At 48.8% G+C, this 23,304-nt stretch overlaps 1 protein-coding gene across 1 annotated transcript; it reads left to right on the forward strand.

Moving 5' to 3' along the window:
• The first annotated feature begins 1,337 nt into the window (after positions 1 to 1,337).
• Positions 1,338 to 21,606, forward strand: DIPK2B (divergent protein kinase domain 2B). Its single transcript, XM_030476898.1, has 5 exons — positions 1,338 to 1,785; positions 6,735 to 6,999; positions 17,066 to 17,239; positions 18,734 to 19,022; positions 20,528 to 21,606. The coding sequence occupies exons 1-5, from the start codon at positions 1,562 to 1,564 to the stop codon at positions 20,866 to 20,868; spliced, it is 1,293 nt and encodes a 430-aa protein (XP_030332758.1). The 5' UTR covers positions 1,338 to 1,561; the 3' UTR covers positions 20,869 to 21,606.
• The last annotated feature ends 1,698 nt before the right edge of the window (positions 21,607 to 23,304 follow it).

The raw sequence follows: 23,304 nt of genomic DNA on the forward strand, positions 1-23,304 counted from the left end.
GAGATGAAGCAACCTCCCACAAGGGCATGGAGTCGAGGAGAGACCCCAGATCTCCCAAGTATCACAACTAATGAGCATCTGTGCTTGAAAGAGCTGCCTTGCACTGTTAGGATCACCCTCCTCCAGCAGCCCCTTCAGAAAGCAAGGGGCGAATGCAGAGCCCAGCATGCACCCCGGTGGCTCACACATCCCTTAGTCCCATCAGGCTGCGGTTAAACGCTGGAAGGGATCATAAAGAATGGCTATAGTGCATCTTTTTTCCTTTAAAAAATGTGCTAGGAAGTGGCTTGCCCATGCGGTGTGAGTAGTCCAGGTGTGGGGATGAGAAGTCTTCAAAGCCTCAGTCTCCTCCTCACTACTCCCATGGTGAGACATGGCCCAGGAGACCCTCCTGCATCAATCAAAACATGACAGCTGAGGATGAGAGAGGAGCAAAGCCTGGTGCTACCGCAATAGCATGCTATGTGCTGCACTGCCTGGGGCCAGGGTACAGCAAGGGACGCCCCTTCAAGGCCTGCTTTCCCAGCCTTGAGCAGCTGCCTGCAGCAGCCTGCCACAGCCCGTGCCTGCACCACAGCTGCTCTGGCCTGGGAGAGGTGAGGTCCTGTGCCCAGCATCCAGGCCAGAACAAGTAGCCAGCAGTTTCCATAACTTTCAAGTCTTTGGCCTAATGAGAACAGCTTTTGGGTGTGATTGCAGCAGTTTCAAAGTGCATCTGTAACCTCTGGCAAGCTCCTGCATTAGCCTCTGTCCCCATCTCTGGCTTCTTCCTAGCACCAGGACCATCAGGAAAAGGTATTCAAAAGCATGCAAGCCTTGCTGAAAAGCCTCCATTTTCAAGAGTGGCTTAGAGGCCAAGCAGTTATGTCAGCTGGATGTTTTGGAAAGCTTCAGGCTATCCCGCTTTCCATGGCATGAAACAGTGCGGTGCAATCTCTTCTAAATGCTATTTTCAAGAAACAAAATGGCAACAATTCCACCTGACGGTCTTCTCAGCACTTTTGTGAGAAGGGGAAACTGAGCCAAGAAAGTATCCGAGAAGTCAAGAGACGTCCCATCGCAAATCTCCAGGAATAAAGCAACACTAAGGGTCTGGCTTCTGGTAAAATGTGCATTTCTGTCATACTATTATTCCTTCCAAATCAGTTTTTATGAAGTGTCCCACATATGCCCTTTGCTCCAGCGACGGGATATCCTTCATTTGTCTGCACAAAGTGCAGATGAGCACTTCTTCGTGTTGTTTTCCAAGTCGGCTGATGGGAGGGTCAGCAGGGGCCAAAGCAGCTGCACCAAGTAAAGGAAAGGTAACCATGGCAACCCAAGTTATCTGCATCCTCCATGTACTTCCTTCTCCCCACCCTACATCATATCTTTCCCACCCAAACCTCAAGCCAATAGAGCCAGTGACCAGCTGGCAGGATGGGGACTGGAGCAGGGTCTCTCCTACTCAACGTGTCTTGCTGTGTTTCAGAGCTCACCGCTGAAGGTTGAGGTCATCAAAAAGAGACCAAAAGCATAGAGAGGAGTAACTCGCAAAAGGCAGAGCTCTCCGCTACTGTAGATGGGGCGCTGGATATGTTACCTTTGCTCCAGAGTTGCAGATTCGTTGATGCTGCTCCTGGTTTTGGCTCTGAGCTGTAACCCTTCCACAGCAGCAACAGCTTCTCCATCTGCACCCCACATCAAACCCAGCTACAGTTTTGGCCGGACTTTCCTGGGACTTGATAAATGCAACGCCTGCATTGGGACATCCATTTGCAAGAAATTCTTTAAAGAAGAAATAAGGTCAGAAACTCAGCACAGTAATTTTTAAAGCATTCTGTATAGTAACTTGAAAGTTGCCTGTTAGTATTTCCAAGTACTTTGATGAAGTACAATGCAAGCAGTAACTTAGCACCCGGTTGCCATTACAGCACCTAGTATTTTAATTAATGTCTATAAACTGCTGCTTTGTCTCTTTTCTTTTAAAGCCACACTAACATGATCAGCCCTGAATTATAATCTGAAAGCAGGAGTAAAAGGCACAACTTTCTGCGTAGAGAGTGGCATCGAAACAGTTCAAGGCAGTGATGAGGAAGGGAAGAGGGAAGAAACAAATCAGCTTGTTTAGATGTACTGGAAATATTTTATTATGAATAACTGAGTAAAGGCAAAGGGGGTTTAGCTTTGTGCACTCCCAATGGACTATGTTAACTACAAACATATAAACATGCTACCTAATTTTGTGCCACGTGCAACAACAGAAATGCGCAGAATTTCATGTGTGTATTAATTAAGATCAAAAGTGATCTAAACCTGCCTGAGGCATGAGCACTTTTGCACATCATGTTACCTACACACTCGAAAATAGATGGGGCTAAATTGTTAGTACTCTTCTGGGAGGCGTCCATAAGAACTTCAAGGTAGAGGCAGAAATTGCATCTGCCTCAAAGCTGATGAGACATATGCTGTCCAAGTGGTTGCGAGACCAATCCAATCAGTTTTAGGCTCAAAAGCAGAGCGTATCTGACGACAGCAGGGAAAATGTTGCCAGTGTATTTGAGGAGAAAGTTAAAGGCAGTGCTTGGCAGAGGAAGGTTTTATTGGGTCTCATATGATTTATAGAGCCATATGCATTTTCTTTTATAGATATAAAACCCTCAGGGAGAAAAAATGATTGTAGTAAAATTGTATTTTTAATGCTATAATGTAAGTAGTATAATATTGGACAAATCACCATTTTTATCTTAAACTCTCCTCTAAAATGTAGCATACTAAAACCATAATGTTTTGTCTGGAATGGACTTGTAATATTGAACATCCATCCTTCCCTTACTGACGCTGCAAAAAGGCATCTTGTGACTTTGCTATGCCAGAACACCCCTTACCATGGCACACCAGGGGTTCCAGCCCTTGGCACTTTGCCCTCTTGGCTTTCTGACTCCCCCAGCTCATGCTGAGGGTGACACCAGGGCATGCAGAGGCATTAAGAAGGGCCAAGCCAGCAGTGCTGTACTTCTCCCAGCCCAGCCTGGGCTCCTCTCCCAAAAAGCAGGATGGATTTACAATCAGCATGTTCAGCTGGCTGACATCGGCTGGTGTGGGACTGCAGGGGCTGGGAGTGCATTTGGGGTATGGGCTGCCCCACATTTTATGCTCTGGAGCAGGGTGACATGGGAGCTGGCTCCTGCTCCGTGCACCAACCTTTGCCACTCACCTCTACAGGGGTTTTAGGGACCTGCCGCCAGGTACGAAGCAGCTTCTGTGCATGCAGCTTGTTGCAGGTGCACCATTTCAGTTACTCCCACTTAGCCACTGGGGAGGTTAGGGCTGCGCAGCTTCCTTCAGCGCTGCTGAAAATAGCAGTAGCCTTCTGCAGTGAGCAATTGCCTCTGGCTGGCCGGTGGCCAGCGGCATGCTGCACTGGGGCCTGGGAGAGAGGGGCTACGTGAGTGAAAGCAGGAGGTCCCCATGCTGGCTTTCCTCTGGGGGACAGCAGGATAGGGGTGTGGGTATGCAGAGGATCCAAGGGGGTCCAGGAGCGCAGAGCCACAAACATGTGGGAGCATGATGCTTCTGCCTCAGGGAAGGTAGAGCAGCATTGTAAAACAGAGTGGGTTTTTTGTCTCCTGCCAGCCCACAGTCGGCTTCCCACAAGCAGTGCAACACACAAATGAGTGATAACATACAGCTCTGCTCCGAGCACTTTGGAAAGGATAACTTAAAAACATTCTCTCTAGCAGTTGGCCAGCTTCAGGCTTTTCTTTGCAGGGGTTAAACTTGTTTTCCCACTTGATTTCTTGAAGAGCCGGGATTTTCTGGCAAGTGGAAGGTTAAATGGGGGAAATTTCAGTGGCACTTATGCTCTTTGATCCACCCCCATGTACCTTTTCACATGTTCACAAAGGTGGATGGCACTTGGCCTTCTCTCTGCTAATCCTCATTAGAACATGCTTCATTAATTCTCCATCATTTCCGGGAGCTGTGACATGCATTCACACTCAACTAACCAGTAAGAAGATGTGGGTTTTGTTCCCAGAACGGCTGGTGATTCATCTTGTGCTCTAATGTTCTTTGCTTCCCTTATCTTTGCCCAACTTTATCCATCTGTAAATGAGAATACCAAAGCTTGCCTACCAACTACCCAGAGAGCAGAGTGCAGGAAATGTTTTCGTAAAATACTAGATTTTCAAAACACTGTGAAACTGAGCTGACCAAAACTATGTGAAGACTCGTGCCAACACTGGTGATGAGCTTCGGCCAAAAGTAATGGGAAGTCTGAAAAAGCTGGAATGTTTCAATTTGATGGGGTTTTATATGGCATTTCTTTATTTTTAATTTTAAAACTTAACTTTAAAGACATATAAAACTCCAAATGCAAACAAAATTTATTTGCCTGAAAGAAAATACTTCGTATCATCCACAAAAAAAAGAAAAACAAGTTTGATTTTCTTTGACGTTTAGTTCTGAGTTGACCTAAAATCTGTAATCTGTGATGCAGTTATTCACACAGATCTTACTGAAAGTCTTAAAACACATTTGGGCCCCTAGCTAAAAGGCCTCATATGAGAGTGGATTATTGTTACAGCACAACTTGATGATGAATCTTCAAAGTATCTAGCAAGTGTGCCAGGCCAGTGCTGCACTGCCCAGAAATGATGCCAAATACAGAACTGCTGCAGCCCATGCTGGGTTCCCAGGCCTGCGTGGCTCTCCCGGGGGAGCTCTGTGGAGGAAATCGCTCCATCCACGCTTAAATTAACGCTCAGTCCTGGACTTCGCACATCTGTGTGCTGCCCGCATGCAGCAGGTGGTGCTTTCCTGGTATCTGCCTGATGTGAGCTCCCCCAAACATGCACACTTGAGCCAAATCACAAGGCACATTTGTGCTTAACGAGAAAAGAAAAAGAAAAGGAAAAAAGAAAAGAGAAAAGATAAAAAAAGAGAAGAGAGGAGAGAGGAGAAAGAGAGGAAAGAGAGGAAACAAAAACACAGCCCATAGCCATCTCTTCCCTGTACGTGCCTGGCACACTGCACCTGCTTTGCAGATTAGGCATTGGGAGGGGCTGGGATGCACAACGAATCACAGTGAGGCATAGCAATTATTCTCTGCTCTTCGGTCCCAGCTCAAAACCAGACCAAAAAAATAAACAAAACAAACAAACAAAAAAACCTACACAAAAAAAACCCCCACCCACCAAAAAAATAAACAAACAAAAAAAACCAACGAAAAACCAAAAACAAACAAAACAAAAAAGGTTTATTTTTATGTCAGACACCCTAGTCATAATGAAGCTTAAATTTCATATTAGGCAAAATGCTGAAATGATTGAAACCAACCTGTTCATGGAAGGGGCCACTTCTGGTCAGCCTGTATCTCTGCAGAAAATTTTCTGAGGGAGGTACATGGCTAGAGCCAAAAGCCAAAGCAGCATTTTGGGGAGACTGGCTTTCCCCTGCCCTGAGCACCCAGGCTTGCCCCAGAGCTGAGCTGCACAGGGTCTTTGGTGGGGAAGGGGAGAAAGGAGCTACATTCAAAAGGGGTCATGGAGAGGAGGCTCGTCAGTCTCTGATCACTGAGCATCAGTGAGTCAGTTATTTGCCTGAAATCAGACGAAATTAATCCCCCAAAAAATTTTCTGTGCCAATTCTTTCAACTGGAAGTTGAAAGGAAAAATCAGGTTCAGCTATTAGGTTTGTTAATGTCTTTCCATCTAACTCCAGCTAGTTGATCCTGCAGGGAACTTCTTGCCTCTCCTCTTTCACTTCTGAACCAATGGCTTTAATTTATGGTGAGATTAAATTAGGACGTGCTTTCTTATGTACTTGGGCAAGGAGGTAAGAGCAGGAGGTTTTGGAGGCAGCAAATGCATGACGTTGGCCAAGCCACAGGTCAGAGTTTAGTTGCTTTCCAAGAGCAGGTTACAGACGTACTTACAAAACAGGCACCGCGCTCCTCAGCTCCTGCATGTGCGACGCGTGTGTGGGCAGGGCTGAGGGGGCTGCTGAAACAAAAAAAAATTACCTAATTACCCAGCCCATATGCTCCCCTCCTGTGCCTGTGCAGGGGAAGCAAATCAGTGCAAGATCTCCATGGCTACCCCCTGTTCCCCCCCATCGCATCCCAAACTCTGCTGCTGCCTGGGGAGGTCACGCATCCTGGCTATTAAAATACAGCCAGTGATGTTGGGGGCCCCTGTTGACCCCAGTACCAGGTAAATCCACCACCTCAAGACAAATGGTTATTTTAATATTCCAAAATACATTCATTGTCATGAGGTTTTGTTCTGCAGCATCCCTTAAAGCGTTGAGTACTCCTTTTCTGGGCCCCTTTCTCCAGGACTAATTAAATTTAAAAACTACAGGCATTCTCCATGAACCAAAACCCTGCAGCCCTATTCTTTCCCTCCTTTCCTCCCTCTCACACTCTCCCCATGTGGCCTTAAAGACCCCATTTGGGTGTTCCACCCCGTGCCCCATGGCACTGTTCATGACGAGAGATGGTTTAAGTGGGAATCAAAGGAAGATGGACATCTCTTCCAAAGTGCATTTCCTTGGCTGATGGCTTCAGCCCGCTTGCCTCATCCCAGAGCCCGGGGCTGCCAGCCTGGGGCCACTTGGTCTTTGTAGAGCAATGGCAGAAACCCCAGGGGTCTGGAGTGCAGTGGAGCAACCGCGGGTGGTGCTGGTGCTGTGCGGCTGTCCATGTGGCTTCTTAACCTGCTCTCCGTGGGGCTCTCGTTTTGGTTTGGCAGGTTTGACACCTGGCTTTCTTCTCATTTAAAGCTGCCCCCCAGCTACCTGCTCAGCTACTCAGGCAACTACACCGATGATGCCAAGAGCTGGCGGATGGTCGACATCACCCGGCTGACCTCCAAGTACCAGCATGACCGGGCCGACAAGCGCATCTGCACCTCCCTGCTGAAGACAAAGACCTGCAGCCTGGAGCGCGCCCTGCGCCGCACGCAACGCTTCCAGAAGTGGCTGCGGGCCAAGCGCCTCACCCCCGACCTGGTCCAGGTCTGTGCCACATGGACCCTGTGCCCCACACCAGCAAGGGGGAAAGAGGGAGCCCCAGGGGGTCCCATGCGGTTTTGGGAGGGAAAAAGGGTCTGAAGGAGACCTGGCTGTGACTTGCTGGGTAAAGGACAAGTTTGGGCAATGGCTGCCCCTCTCTCTCCTAGTTGGAGAGGTGTCAGCCCCATGTCCCCCCAGCTGAGCCCACTGCTGCAGTGAGGAAGCAAAATGATGCCTGATGGGAAGAAGAGCGCCATGGCACAGGGCAAACCTCCCCATCAGACACAAGCATGGCACAGTCTGGACGGGGCTGGGGTGGGCTCAGCCCTGGCTAGGAGGGCCTGTGGGAAGCTGTAGCACCCACTGACTTCAGGCATGAGGACAACATGGGGCTATGCACACAAACAACGGATAGGACAAGGAGGAATGCCTTTAAACTGAAAGAGGGTAGATTTAGATTACATATTCAGAAGAAATTCTTTACTGTGAGGGTGGTGAGGAACTGGAACAGGTTGCCCAGAGAAGCTGTGGCTGCTCCATCCCTGGAAGTGTTCAAGGCCAGGTTGGACAGGGCTTTGAGCAACCTGGTCTAGTGGAAGGTGTCTCTGCCCATGGCAGGGGGGGTTGGACCTACGTGATCTTTAATGTCCCTTCCAAACCAAACCATTCTGCAATTCTACGCATCCAGTGTTGGAAATCATTAATAGTTTTGAAAACTGAGGACACTTCATCACTGTGCTGTGACTACAGTAATTAAAGAGATTTAGGAAATTTGGATTTAGTCCTAGCTCTGCCCCAGATAAACGGTGTGGTCTTCAAGAAGTTGGGCAATCTGTCTGAGATTCATTTTGCAGCCCATGCCTTGAACTTGACTTTGCTCAGGGCTGGGGACTGGAGTAGCTTAGACCACTCTGCTTGCAGCTAGCAGGCTGAGCAGCACATGCACTCAGAGCTGGAGCCTTGATTCCTCATTTGCCTGCCATCTATAGCAAATGATCTCAGGCAGAAAGAAGCGTGCTGCCCTTTCTGTCGCAGTCCAGGGGTGTCACAAGTGAAGCCAGGACAGGCGCACTGCGAGGGGGGTTGCTGCCACGAGGTATATGGGCAGCCATGAGGAGACGGACATGCAGGAAGGGCTGGAGTGGGAGAGCACGCGGGCTCCAGAAGAGAGTGCTGCCTGCACTGAGAGATACCACGGGCAGCTGGGGACAACCATGGGGAAAGAAAAGTGTGTTTAGCAGCTTCTGGCTTGCATCTGAGAGCAAAAGTCCCCTCCCGAAATACATATGAATTTTCCTACCCCAGTCAAACAACAGCACAGCACTGTGATAACCACTGTCAGGGGCCAGGGTGGAGGCTGGATATACTCTAAACAAGACCCTAAGAGGCAAAGAATTGCCCCTTTCAAGAGAGAAATGGCTGTGAGAAAGGGACTTTTTTCCCCCTCTAGAAAGAGAACTGCTTCCTCCTGCTTTGCTGAATGCTAAAGTTACGCTTCAGATTTTCTGCTTCTGTAACCCCACGGAGCAGCATGCCTGAGGAGGGAGAGTGGGAGACCCCATGGTGCAGCAGCAACAGCAGCAGCACTGGGGCTAGTGCTTGAGCTGCACCGAGGACTCACCTGAAACACTGAGAGTCCTGCACTGCAGCTCATCCCGAGACCAGTGCCCTCCTGGAGGCACCAGACAGGAAACACTTTTTTTGAGCAAAACTGCACCGTACTTCATCTAGTAACTTTGGGAGAGGCACCAGGGAGAGGGGACAGTTTTGCGCGCTTCCATTCAGAGCATCACCCACTTGAGCTTGTGGGCGATGGGCAGAGACAACTCCTCCCCATGGTGCAGTCAGTGGCTTCCCAAGTGCCTGCTAGCCACCACCGCCCTCCAAGGCAGCACTGCATGCGGCTGAGGGAGGGCAAGCTGGGGTGCCAGGCCCTCCAGCCTTGCTTTGCACATGTTTGTGCAAAACTGTGCTGCCCCCGCAGCAGTACTATGTGAAAGAGAAGGAGTCAAGAGCTTAAAACTTCCACTTGCTGAGCTGGGTGAAAAAGTAAATGGAGAAATGTGGCCTTGTGCTATCTCAGATCTGCTGCAAAGTTAAATCTTTAGCTGAGCCCAAACCCTTCTCCTTAAAAGGCTCTCAATGTGCTATACAGTTTTCCCTACCCCGTCCTCTTTGAACTCCTGGCTGAGCTGGCTGGGTTGCAAAGCACACATATCATAGAACAGAATCATAGAATACTTAGGGTTGGAAAGGACCTTAAGATCATCTAATTCCAATCCCCCTGCCATGGGCAGGGACACCACATGCTAAACCATGTCACCCAAGACTCCGTCAACCTGGTCTTGAACTCCAGGGATGGAGCATTCACAATTTCCTCTGGCAACCTGTTCCAGCGCCTCACCTGCCCTCACAGTAAAGAACTTCTTCCTTATATCTAACCTAAACTTCCCCTGTTTAAGTTTGAACCCATTACCTCTTCTCCTATCACCACAGTCGCTAGTGAAGAGTCCCTCTCCAGCATCCTTGTAGGCCCCCTTCAGATACTGGAAGGCTGCTATGAGGTCTCCACGCAGCCTTCTCTTCTCCAGGCTGAACAGCCCCAACTTTCTCAGACTGTCTTCATATGGCAGGTGCTCCAGCCCCCTTATCATCCCCGTGGCCCTCCTCTGGACTCGCTCCAACAGCTCCATGTCCTTCTTATGTTGAGGACACCAAAACTGTACACAGTACTCCAAGTGGGGTCTCAGGAGAGCAGAGTAGAGGGGCAGGATCACCTCCTTCGACCTGCTGGTCACGCGTCTTTTGATGCAGCCCAGGATACGGTTGGCTTTCTGGGCTGTGAGCACACACTGAAGCCGGCTCATGTTCAGTTTCTCATCGACCAACACCCCCAAGTCCTTCTCCACAGGGCTGGTCTGAATCTCTTCTCCGCCCAAGCTGTAGCTGTGCCTGGGACTGCCCCAACCCAGCTGTAGGACTGTGCACTTGGCTTGGTTGAACTTCATGAGGTTGGCATTGGCCCACCTCTCAAGCGTGTCAAGGTCCCTCTGGATGGCATCCCTTCCCTCCAGCGTATCAACCGAACCACACAGCTTGGTGTCATTGGCAAACTTGCTGAGGGCGCACTCAATCCCACTGTCCATGTCACCGACAAAGATGTTGAACAAGATTGGCCCCAACACCGATCCCTGAGAGACACCACTCATTATTGGTCTCCAATTGGACATTGAGCCATTGACCACAACTCTTTGCGTGGGGCCATCCAGCCAATTCTTTATCCACCAAGTGGTCCATCCATCAAATTAACGTCTCTCCAATTTAGAGAAAAGGATGCCATGCAGGACAGTGACAAATGCTTTGCACAAGTCCAGGTAGATGACATCAACTGCTGTGCTGCTGTCCATCAGTTCCATAGCCCCATCACAGAAGGCCACCAAATTGGGCAGGCAGGATTTCCCCTTACTGAAGCCATGTTGGCTGTCACCAACCACCTCGTTGTTTTTCATGCGCCTTAGCTTACTTTCCAGGAGAGTCTGCTCCAAGATTTTGCCAGGCACAGAGGTGAGACTGACTGGTCTGTAGCTCCCTGGGTCTTCTATTTTCCCTTTTTCCTGTCATCGCGAACTTCACCTGACTGCCATGGTTTTTCAAATATAATGGACAGTGGCTTAGCAACTTCATTCACCAGCTCCTTCAGGACCCACGGATGGATGGATTTCATCAGGTCCCATGGACTTGTGCACATTCAGGTTCTTAAGATGATCTCGAACCTGATCCTCTCCTACAGTGGGCCCAAGGTCTTCATTCTCACAGTCCCTGCATCTGCCTTCCAAGACTCAGGCAGTGTGGTCAGAGTGTTTGCCAGTGAAAACTGAGGCAAACAAGTCATTGAGAACCTCAGCCTTCTCCAAACCCAGGGTAGCCAGTTCTCCCATTTCCCTCTGGAGAGGGCCCACATTATCTCTAGTCTGTCTTCTGTTTGCTACATACCTATAAAATGTATATAGGTATATACCCTTCCTGTTACCTTTCACACCCCTTGCCAGATTTAATTCTAACTGGGCCTCAGCTTTCCTAACCTGGTCCCTAGCTTCCCAGACAACGTCCTTGTTTTCTTCCCAGGCCAACTGTCCTCACTTCCACCTTCTATAAGCTTCTTTTTTCCCCTCAAAGTTTCTTCAGCAGCTCCTTATCTATTCATGGAGGTCTCCTGGCCCTCCTGCCACATTTCCTTCTAGACGGGATGCAACACTGCTGAGCTTGGAGCAGGTGATCCTTGAACATCGACCAGCAGTCTTGGGCCCCCTGCCCTCTAGGGCTTTATCTCACGGAACCTTACTAAGCAGGTTCCTGAACAAGCCAAAGTCTGCTCTCTTGAAGGCCAGGGCAGTGAGCTTGCTGCATGCTCTTCTCACTGTCCTGAGGATCTCGAACTCGACCATCTCATGATCGCTACAGCCAAGGAGTCCCTGGAGCTTCACATTTCCAACCAGCCCCCCCCCCCCCATTAGTGAGCACGAGGTCAAGCATGGCACCTCTCATTGTCGGCTCCTCTATTACTTGCAAGGGGAAATTGTCTTCCACAGAATCGAGGAACCTCCTGGATTGCTTGTGCTGGGCCGTACCGTCCCTCCAACAGGTATCAGGATGGTTGAAGTCCCCTGTGAGGATGAGGGCCTGCTAGTGTGTGGCTGCTCTTATCTGTCTATAGAGTGCTTCATCCACAGAGGCCTCTTGACAGGCAGTCTGTAACAGATCCCCACAGTGATGTCCCCCATCGCTGTTCTCCCTTTGACCCTGACCCACAAGCTCTCTGTTGACTGATCACCTGTGCCTTTCAAAGTAGAGTCATCTACTACTGCTACCCGCCGCTTTCTCCTGGAGGCACCAGTAGTGACCCTCTTTACTGGTGCATCAGCTGATTGTTCATTTGGAGCACTGTGCGTTTCCCCGTTAGCCCCCTGCAGAACTGTGAAGCAGTTCTGGGTGGTCATGTTGCATTTTGGAGGAAGTCCCTTGCTTTTAATAGTTCTCTTCCTCCTTTATTTTTTTTTTTTTTTTTTTTTGTCACTCACTCCCAGTTTCCTGCATTAACACCCTCCTCCTTTTCTGCATGCGCTATCGTGGACACTTCTGGCCCCTCCACGGTCTGGTCCTGGAGCAAGCAGTCCAGCCCCCTCTCAGCTTCCCTGACACCTTTCAGCTACTGACGGCGTCCGGCAGCTCAGCCCCTGCTGCAGGAGAACTTCCACTAGGTGCACCGAGCGCAGCCCTGCCCATTGCGCACCCTCGCCCCAAGAGACCAGCGGAGGCACTTTGTGCACCCCGAGCTCCGCGCCGCAGCCCCCCCTCCCCTCGGCTCTGTCCGGTGCCGCCGCCGCCACCGCCGGGGCAGCCGGAGCAGAGCTCCCGGAGCGGGCCCTGCCCTGAGCCGAGCGCTCCCCGCCCCGCCCGCTGCCCGCCCGCGCTGCCGGCGCCACCTGCCGCGCCCCGCGCTGCTCCCGCGCTCCCCGGGGCGGGTTCTCCCCGCTCGGGCGGTGCCTCCCTCCTGGCACCGCCCCCGGTGAGTCCCGGCGCGCGGCAGCGGAGCTGCGGCTCCTGGGCAGGGCCCAGCGGGGGCTCGGGGCTCTGGCGAGGGCTCCCGCCGCTGAGAGCTGGGGCTCCGGGGCTGAAGGCTCCTGTCTGGAGCTGCTCACCTCGGGAAATCATATATGCATGCCAACGTGCGTGCACATACGCACACATGCACATACACACACATATGCATACGTACACACTGTTCCTTGAGACTCTGGCTGGGGCCCCTTGCCCTTGCACCTATCAGTTTCTCAAGGGTGCTTGAATTTCCCCATGTGCAATGGGAAGCTGAGCTCACCCCAGCTCCAGGGCACTGCTGAAGTGTGCTGGCGGGCCAGCCTCTGGGAGGTGTGCTGAGGTACAAACTCCCTGTGACATCTCAGCAACCCCTGATGTTTGTTTAGTTGGAAAAGACACAGGAGGGTACAGGGAGGCCCAGACCTGTGCACACCAGCTTCAGGATTACTTTGCTCATGTTTTCATGGTTCTCTGGTTTTGTAAATCAAGCAGAGCAACCTAATGCAGGATATAAATTCCTTCTAACTGCATACAGGCTTGAATATAGAGAAGAGCATAGTGGTCCAGAGGCCCTGGGGCCTAGCCTCCCACTTCCAAATTTTGTCAGTGACCACTGTTGGCAATTGGGCATGTGTGCTGCAAAATGGTTGCTGGTCTCACGGTGGTCTGAGGGGCAACAGCAGCAACAACATTACAGTCGTACAGTGTGGGGGGGCCACCACAGGTTGTGGGGTGACCCTCCCAAGCCATCCAGCCCCACAGAGCTAGGGATCCCCTTCCTCTCTGCTCACCTCACCTGCCCTCCTCAGAGCTGAAAGCCCAGCAGTGCGTCCCGTCTGCAGTGTTTGCTGGGCAGACACATGTTGGTAACCCACGATGAGCTGTCATGGTGAGGGTTCTTGTGGGTATCATGCATCACTCCAAATATGTATTTGCAGCACTGTGCTTCTGGCTTTACGCGCGCATGCGTGCACACACACACACTCTTTTCAGAGGTGTTAACAACACACCTCTCTTGATGCCTAACACAATGCTCACCCTATTTCACAAAGCTGCACTTAGCCAGAGGTGTGTGTACTCCCCTCCCTGCAGTTTTTCCCATATAGCAGCACTGAGGAAAGATAATGGGCTCAGGTAATTTTGTCTTATAGAGCAGAGAATTACGACAAACCATAATGTGCTTGAATCAGAATGACAGACCATGAAGTAATGTTTTTTCACTTTACACTGCCTGCGCTGCCTGACCCAACCGTCAGCTTAGCTGCCTGCCACAGTGATTATTTCACCCACCACAGTGAAAATCTTTATTGGACACAGCAAAGTCTTCAGTGTTAAAATCCAGCCCACCTCAGACGTGAGCAGGATTTAGCTGGGGCTTAGCCTGCATGGTAGCTCCAGCCACCTGCTGCTTCACCCAGGAGCTCACTACCTCAAACCACACGGCATGCTTTTCCTGTTGGAGGGGAAGAACAACAAAAAAACGGGTTAGTTCCAGGGCAGATCACCCACAGGGCAGATTTACAACCCTGTCTACAAAGCACAGCCTAGACAGAAGAAAGCAGTACCAAGGTGAAAAGCCAGCCATTTTCAGCCCTTCTCTCTAGAACCTACTGTTTGAAACTATTGACTTCCACCTGCCCTCAGCAGATATGCCTGCACCATGCTTATTTGGCCTCTGAGTCCAGTACGCATCGCTTTGCTTGCAGTACATGCACAGCAGCTCACTGATCTGGCAGCTGGTCCTTCTTAGGGAAGGATGGGTGTTAGGGGGCTCTCTGAGCCACCTCCCAGACCTGCCATCTCTTTGACCTGGTACCTCATCATCAGAGATGTGTTTGGTAAACCTGCTGGGAGTGGGGAAAAGCCCCACAGCTTCACAGAGCACCTTTAGTTTCTTTCTTTTGGAGCTGAACAAACCCTGTTTGAGCTGCAGGTGCTTTGACTTCTACCGGCATCCAAGTGTTTCCTCCTGGAGCCCACCCTAAACCTGGTCGTTTGGTGAAGCTGCACCCAGGTGCAGCACATGGGGCAGGAGATGGCTGTGCTCCTAATCTGTGCCATCCTCCTTGGCCTGGCTGAAGAGAAAGCAGAGCGAGGAGAAGTTGTTTTCCAGAGGCCATCTTTACATCAGAGTGAATTCTGGGTGTGCCCACACTAGACACGCATACATATGCATACATGGGAGTTCAAAATGCGTCGTATACTGTGCAGTAGGGGAAGGAAAATCTGAGTGCAGGTAGGCTTTGCGGGAGCTACTCATTATCAGATACAAAAATGTGGGTATTTAATCAAAGTAAATAAGCATTCCATATCAATCACAAACAGTATTTGAGGCTTTCAGGTCTGATTCTCTGGCATGATGAGATGCTGCAAAGGACTTAAGATATTCTCAGACAAATCAGTATCTCCAGTGTTTCAAGTATATGTTCTTTAAATATTTCTTCCACTGACATTTTTTTTCTGATAGTTTTACAAGTCTTGCGCCTGTTCTGCTGTAGGGATATTTCCATCAGTTTGCTGGAATGGGAGGCCCCACTCCACTGAAACACTGAAGCAGGTGCTGAAGTTTACCCTGTTGACTAGCTCCAGCAAAATCCAAAGGCCCCTCTGTCCAATTCTGGTGGATCAGGGCTTCATTAAATTGTAGGATTTACACGCATTGCACCAATGCATGATATAAATGTGGCAGCACCTAACCCTCCTCCTCTGCTCTCACACCACTGTTGATATGCCTGAAGCGGTTCCTCAGGAAACGAGCAGCTGTGATCACCATGTGCAGCACATGCCCACATCTGTGTTAAGAGGATGAGCTCTGACCCTGGAAAAAGTCCTAATTACAACTTTCATGCATTCTTTGTCACCATGATTTCTGTTTCTACTATATACTCTTAAGGGTTTCAGCTTTGCATTGCGAACTCCTGGAGGCAGCAAGGCTTTCTAACTTTGGCTGCAAATATTTGCATACACACTGAGCTGCAAGAGACTTTCTCCACCGTTTATATCTTATTTAACACAGTTCTGTTCTGCTCATTTTTTCTCACTTCTCCTCCGAAGGGAAAGTGACAGAGTCAGCCACAACGTGCCTGCAAGTGCTGCGAGACAGAAATCCATAACCATCCCTTCCCCCTGCTCCTTCCATGGTTTTAGACCATTACTGAAAAAATATTTCCTTGATCAGCCTACATGAGAGGAGAGGAGTGTAGGAAGGCTTGTAAATAGAACTGAGGAGAATTATTTTTGACAAATGTTTTATTTTCTTGGGGGGGAAGTAATGGTTCTTCAGTTGTTGCAAAACAACGTTCCAGTTGGGTTTGAGTTTCTCAAGTAGTTTTGACCAGCTGTTGGCATTCAGGGCTTGTTTCGTGCAACCGATGGCCAAGGAGGGAGCGGTTGGGGCCTCACCAAGGCCAGCAGGGAGGCAGAGGAGGGGACATGGGAGGTCCAGTGCCCTTTTTCCACCTCCAACAGGGAGAGCAGCACGCTCCTCCTTTCCTTGTTTCTTCATTTCTTTGTCGTGGCTGGATAATTAAATGTTTTATGCCAGATGAACAGCTCGCACTGGAAGGGCTGAGAGAGACCTACCTCAGAGTTACCAAATGACTTGGGGAGATCCTGAGTCAAATCTTAGCTCTCAGCATGAAGAATGGCAGGGAGCATTGTGAGCTCCAATGCCCTTTCCTCTGAAACATGTCTCCCAGCCATCAAATTATAAAGAAAACCAGAAAGAGTAAAATTGGCTGCTGGGATCATTTGGAAGAAAAAGGCTCAGCAAAAACCTGATTCCCTTCCCCAGCAGAGGCATGGCAGGGCAGCGTTTCTGTGCCCCTATGGGCAACTCTCCTTATGTTTGCTTTCCTTGGCTATTAAGGAAGACTGTCCTCAAAAAAAAGTCTTTTTTGACTATGAAGATATAAATCTCTATAGGATTTACTCCAGCCTTAGATTGCTTGTGCAATTTACAAGCCAAACCTCCAAGTCTGAAAGGTGGAATAGAGTGATGGTTGACTCCATTCACCCAACAACTCTTTATTTGTTGCTGGCATTTAAAAAATATATGCACAGGCTATTCACATTTTATTTTAATAGTTAATGCACAAGTTTATCAGAGAGAGAATATATCCTCTGCTTCTACCCACATACAGTGTTTATTTACTCTTTTAAAGCATGTTTACTGACCTTAGCAAATAATATTTCCAAGAAAGCTGCTCACAGGTTAAGCAAATATTGAAGAGATCCGAAGACATTATTTAAGGAGGGAAGTGACTCACCGGCTTAATCACTGGCGGAGGCCTCCACCAGCAAGCTGGGATGGCAGGGCTGGGAAGAAGTGCAGTGGGCAGAGCACAGAAGTGCTCGTACCCCCAGCATGAACCAGGGAGTGTCATATTGTGAAATCTCAGGTGTTGGAAAATGTTTCCAAAGATGTTGGAAAATAAACATCTTTCTGTATCATGTTTTTGCCTCTCACCAGGGCCTGTCTAGCCCAATGCTGCGCTGTCCATCCCAGCGTCTCCTGGACAGGATAGTGCGGCGCTATGCTGAGGTGCCAGACGCTGGCAGCATCTACATGGACCACCTCACTGACCGGGACAAGCTGCGCCTGTTGTACACCCTGTCAGTGAATTCACACCCCATCTTGTTACAGGTATGTACCATCTACACTGTCTTGAAACGCCACCTGCAACCCATTGCAAGTGAACTGTCGCATGAGATATGCGCCAGGCCGCAGAAGAGTGCCAGCCCTGGCCTTTGGCAAGCTCCCTAACCTTCATAAAGCATGTTTCTTCTATGGGGTTGGATGTCTGAAGCCAGGCAGGCTCCTGTGGTGCTCCTTGCATCACCCAGTGAAGTTGTGGAGAGATATGAATGTCCAGCCCCTTAAATAAATCAGAACTCAGACAGGTTGTTGCCCTAGCGCATTGTGAAAGCCAGGGTTTTACATGTCTCTGACACTTCAAAGTGTTGTGTTTGCATCGCTAATGTATTATTTAAAATCACAGCCTGTTTATAAAAAAGAAAGAGCATGGTTTAGTGTGGGAGGACCAAGATGCAGCGCTGAGGTTGAATATTGACTTGGGAAGCACTGATTTTCCAGGCTCCATGTGCCAGTGCTGTTTTTTCCATTTGAATGCTGCTGGTAACTAGCTCCATGGCAAAGCGCAGCTTTGCAGAGGTGTTTGGTGGAATCCCAAATACAACTGAGCTCTCAGTTTTAAGGTAGATAGCTGGGATGCCTCACACCCCTTGCCTGATCCACTGCTGGCATGCCTGGCATGTGGCTCCTTTCTTTCTTTACGTGTGTGTCCAAGACAGCATGCTCACTTTTGCTCACCACCACCCCACCTTTAGCCCTCATTGCTGTTTCTTGAAGCCATTTGAGATTCCTCAAAAAAAAGAGGCAGCAGTAGCATCTATCTCCTGCCGAAGGCCACTGCTACCCAAAGCAGTGTACATGGCTCTGCCCAGTCCTAGGGAGGGAGAATGGTTCTGGGAAGCTGGGGAGATAGACAAGTTAAAGGTAGAAAGCTTTGTGTTGGCATGGCTCAATAGTCATGCAGTTTGGTTTCTACCTGCTAGCACAAGCAGCAGCAATGCAAGAAGCCCAGCCCAGGTGTCCCCACCATAGCAAACACCCAGCACTTCTGTCCCTGAGACTGCAAAGTCTCTTACAAAACAGCCAGGCAGTTCTTACAAATTAGCAAAAACTGCTTTAGCCCCATCTCACCTCCAAGCTGTGACTTCAGCTATGCAGTGCTCATGAGGAACCCATCAAAGGCTGCATAAAGACACCTAAAATTAGCTCTTTCATTAATTTGAAATCTATTATTATCTTGGACTTTTGGTTAGTCTCCTTCATGAAATAATTCTTGAAGTATCAGGTTCTTCTTCCTGAATTAAAAAAAGGGGAAAAAAAAGGAGCAAAAAAAGCAGCATAGCTACTCCAGGATGGCGCAGTGCATTCTTGGGCTGCTGGGGCAGGCTGAGGTGGGCAAGGGTTGTGGGCTGATTTAGAAAGCAAACCATGACATTGGCACTGCTGCTTGAAGGGCAGTTGAAAGTTGTCTGGGAGGGACGTGGGTTCATGGGAATTGTACAGAGACCAGAGGGGAAATCCCCATGTTCCTGCTCTTCCTGGCAGATCTTTCCCGACGTGGAGGGATGGCCGTTCCCGCGGTACCTGGGATCCTGCGGGCGGCTGGTGGTCAGTGCCAGCACCCGGCCCCTGCGCGACTTCTATGGCGCAGCCCCGGAGGTGGCCGCTGACCTGGCCCTCCAGCTCCTTGCTGTCCTCCGCTCCATGGGCACCAACGACCTCAACTATTTCTTCTACTTCACCCACGTGGACGCTGGCACCTTCGGCGTGTTTAGCAACGGGCATCTGTTCATCCGCGATGCCAGCACGCTGGGGATCATCGACAAGGAGGAAGGTACTCAGCAGGCTCCGTCTGTCATGGGAGGGCTTAGTGAGGCAAGGGAAACAAATCTTTCACCTGCTACACTCGGCTCTGCTGCTGATTGTTTTTTTTCATCAGCCAAACATCACTTGCTAAATTAAATAATGAAAAGTTCACGGGGAGATTTTCTGACAGCAAAAGCATCAGCAGCTCCTGCCATCCTGGCTCTGAGTCAGGAAGGTGACAGGCAATTTGTTTGTGCAGTCAGTGGTTTGGTGACCAACCATGGGCCCTTTCGTCCTGCCCGGCCACCTCTGCACTGGCATCAGGATTCAGCATGCACAGCGCTCAAGGCTCTCATTTGAAGTCCTCCTAAATCACCTCTTCTAAAACTTTTGCCACACAGATGTCAGTATTTGCAAGTAGAAATCTGATAACTTCATTTGTTTTAAGTATTGGGTCAAATCATAGAATAGTTCAGGTCGGAAAAGACCTTAAAGATCATCTAGTTCCAACCCCCCTGCCATGGGCAGGGACACCTTTCACTAGACCAGGTTGCTCAAAGCCCAACCAACCTGGCCTTGAACACTGCCAGGGATGGGGCAGCCACAGCTTCTCTGGGCAACCTGTGCCAGCGCCTTACCACCCTCACAGGGAAGAATTTTTTCCGAATATCTAATCTAAATGTACCGTCTTTCATCTGAAAGCTATTCCCCATTGTCTTATTGCTACATGCCTTTGTAAAAAGTCCCTTTCCAGATTTCTTGCAGGCCCCTTTTAGGTATTGGAAGACTGTTATAAGGTCTCTGTGGAGCCTTCTCTTCTCCGGGCTGAACAAGCCCATGAGACTCTTTTTAGGTGTATTTATCACATTAACTATGAATTATAGTAATTATTATTATAACAACAAAATCCCCCCTTTGTCATTTTTATATAAAATCAAGGGTCACTATTCGCTTTTCACAGGTAACATTTGTCTACTCCTTAAAGTAGAGCTAGTCAAAGACTATTCCTCCAATAATTCATTCTGAATGTTCAAATTTTCAAAAGGCTTTTGCTCAGCTCACACATTCAGCTGAGCAGATCTCAAATATTCAGAAGCAGCTGTCAGAGAATTTTCCACCGGGTTTCTTTTTCTCATCCCAGCAGCTATTACTGTTAACTTGACTCCAGCTAGATGAGCTGTTGTTGCAATTTAATGATTTTGGGTAACATGCAAAAATTGTGGGTTTGGCTAATTTTTGGTAGGAACTCCACTTTTTAGGTTAGTACTCCAGTTCTCATTTTTTCTGCATCAGTTTGACTTGACAGACTCCAAATCTTCTGTCAGGCAGTTCTGCAGAGCTCCATCATTCACAAAAATATACATATTTCAGGAGTTAGGAAATTGGCCCACATAGAGCTACAGCTCAGAGTACTTCGTGGTGAAAGATAGCTGTATCCTTCAAATAGTAACAAACCCCATGTTAATACAGAGGTACAGACATATGCGATTTTGCTACTGTGTTTCTAACAGCTGCTTTAATTTTCTCTAATAGGAAGCCAGCTGATTGACGGCCAACAAGAATATAAAGATATATTTAGCTGTTTGACTGTGGACTGCCAGTCTGCATTTGTGTCCTGTAACTCAATCGGAGAGAAGCACAGCCTCGTCATGGTGTGCCAAGAGCTTTTGCCTAAGCTCCTGAAGGGAAAATTCCTACAACCTGTGCAGGAGAAGATAGACAGCTTCCTGCAGCACTGCGCCGACGGCCTTGCTGATGACCAGGGTGTCAATGGGGCGGTTGCAAAGCTGGCAGAGCTCCTGAAACCTCTGCGGTCCTGCGATTCCCGTTTTGCCTACCGCTATCCTGACTGCAAATACAGTGACAAATACTGATGACTTTGGAGGAGTCCCCTGGGACGGACTGGGGCAGTGTCAGCCCCCTGCCAGTGCGGGAAGCAAGAAGGAACCAGCGTAGCAGGCAAGAGCTACACCAAATCTGGGACTTCCTCATGAAGGCAGAGGAGAAGGAAGCAGAGTGCACATGGGATTTATTGTTCATCTCCCAGAGATGCATTTGTTACATGGAATGTTAAACATGATGTGAGGCTTATGGATTACTAGCATTATCGTGAGTGACAGAGGCTACAGGATTAATAAATCTCATTCACATATTTTGGCCTTGGAAGAGTTTTCCATGCGATTCATTAAAAAGAAACCTTCTGAAGGCAGCATGCTCACAACTAACTAGATAGAGGAGCTTTATTACCAAGAAAGTCTTTCTGATTGAGATGATATATACATAATGTAGGATGGATGGAAGCATTTAAGACTTTCCTTGTGGGGATTTTTAATGCCCTGAAAGTCATAGATAAACTGAACCACTGGATCAGTTCTGTACCATCACCCATCACAAATCACTTTTATAAAATATTTAAATTATATTACTTTTATGGCACACAGAGCAGAAAGATGCAACCAGCAGCATTAGAAAGCTGAAAGGTCCCATGTCTCTTGAAACTTAATTTCTCTAATCCCCAAATATAATTACTTTTAGTCTTTCCCGTGTTGATGGGCAGTAATTTCAGTAACTGGAGACTAATAAACATTTTTGGTTTAAGATCAGAAAAAAAACAACCCAGAAACAATTCTGGGATGTGATTGTCCAGCAGATACTTCACATTTTTCTCCCTAAAGAAAACTGGAGGAATCATTTGCTCAAACCCATTCAAACAGGAAAATTACCTTAAGAGGAGAAATAACACAGGCAAAGGATGAAAGGTGAGTTTATCCTGAGCCTAATGAAATTTGCTGAACACTCAATACTCCACTGTAGGTGCTGGGGCACCCCCCAAGAGCTGGGGAAGTCTAAGTCCTGGCCAGCAAGAGATGCAGCCAACCTCATCCATTTGCCTTTCAAAGGAGGAATCAGTAAGGCAGTCCCTGAAGGAGTGACTCAGGCACCTAAAATTTGGAGTGATGGACTCTTTTTTCATAGCAGTGGCCAACCCAGGGCTAGGCGCAGGTGCCTCATTTTGTAGGCAAAGGTTGCAAAAGTTGCAGAGTTGCAAACCACAACTTTCTTACCCAGCATCTGTGTCTCTGTCCCGTGTTCTCTCTGTGGGATGTCAGAGGATCACACCAAACCTTCCCTGATATTTAGGGGACTGCTAAACCTCACCTGGGTTTGGGGCTTTCTTCTGGGATCCAGGTGCACAGGAGTCACCAAGCAAATGTGGCTGAGCTGAGTCAGAAACTAGACTTTCTGGATCCCACATATTTTCATCATGGAAACACTCTGGCTAAAAAGAAATTGGTAACAGCATAAAAGCAGAAAAAATATGTGAGTGGATTTGCTTTGCTAATTGTTGTATGGAGTTACTGGAGCAGGAATGCAAGTCAAGATTTTGTGTTGGTTGTGGAGGGGCTCTCTGCACACTGAGCACCCAGCCTGGTGTTCAAGGCAGGTGTTGCAGACACACTGGGCATCCAAAACCATATCCAGTTCTGACGCCGAGAAAATCTGACCCAGGACATTTATTTTGCTTTTCCTTCTGGCATAAAGTATCGAGAGCACCTTTCACCTCTCAAGAAGTAGAAACATTGAAAATAATTTGTAGGTAAATTTAGCTCCAGGCCCAGATGGTCCGACAGCAAAAATGTTTAAATATACAGCCTAAGCTATGGCTGCCGTCCTCTTTCTTGATACCAATCTATTTCTACATCATGGCTCTCTTCCAGTAAGAAAAACATGTCCTTTGCAGAGATCCATAAGGCTGTCTTAACAATCTGTTTTCAACAGTTTTTCTTGAATCTGTCTGCATCTCCAATCTTGGTCTGTGATTTTACCTGCTAACTGGGTGCTAGCCCTGGCTCCCTTCCTCTCCAAAGAGTTCCCCCCACGGTGCTGGCTGCTGGCTGCCTTGTGTGGGGCTGGAGAGCTCCTGCTTCACCACCACTCTCACTAAGGTCAGTGGTGTGGTGTTGCCCACCCTGGGCTGCGAGTTGACAGCACCCTTTCAGTGCCCAAGGGCAGCCTTCTTCATGCAGTCATTAACTAAAAATGCATGCTACAAAATGCCCAGAAAACACTAAGATGAAGAACTGCCCTGTTCCACTCATGCCCCAGCAGAGGTGATTTGCAACCCATGTGTCTGCAGAGATGTCTTTGCAGCTGCTCCATGACTCAGGCTGTCCTCTGATTCAGTGCTCTCTGGTTTAGCAGTGGCTTGACTTGCACTGGAAGGTGGAGCAGCTCTTGCAACAGAGCTCCACTCTGGTTTCACTGCTCTCCCATGTGTCCTGGGCATTTTCTTCTCCACCATGCACATT

The sequence above is a fragment of the Strigops habroptila genome, chromosome 2 (assembly GCF_004027225.2).
Source record: "Strigops habroptila isolate Jane chromosome 2, bStrHab1.2.pri, whole genome shotgun sequence".
Lineage (NCBI taxonomy): Eukaryota > Metazoa > Chordata > Aves > Psittaciformes > Psittacidae > Strigops > Strigops habroptila.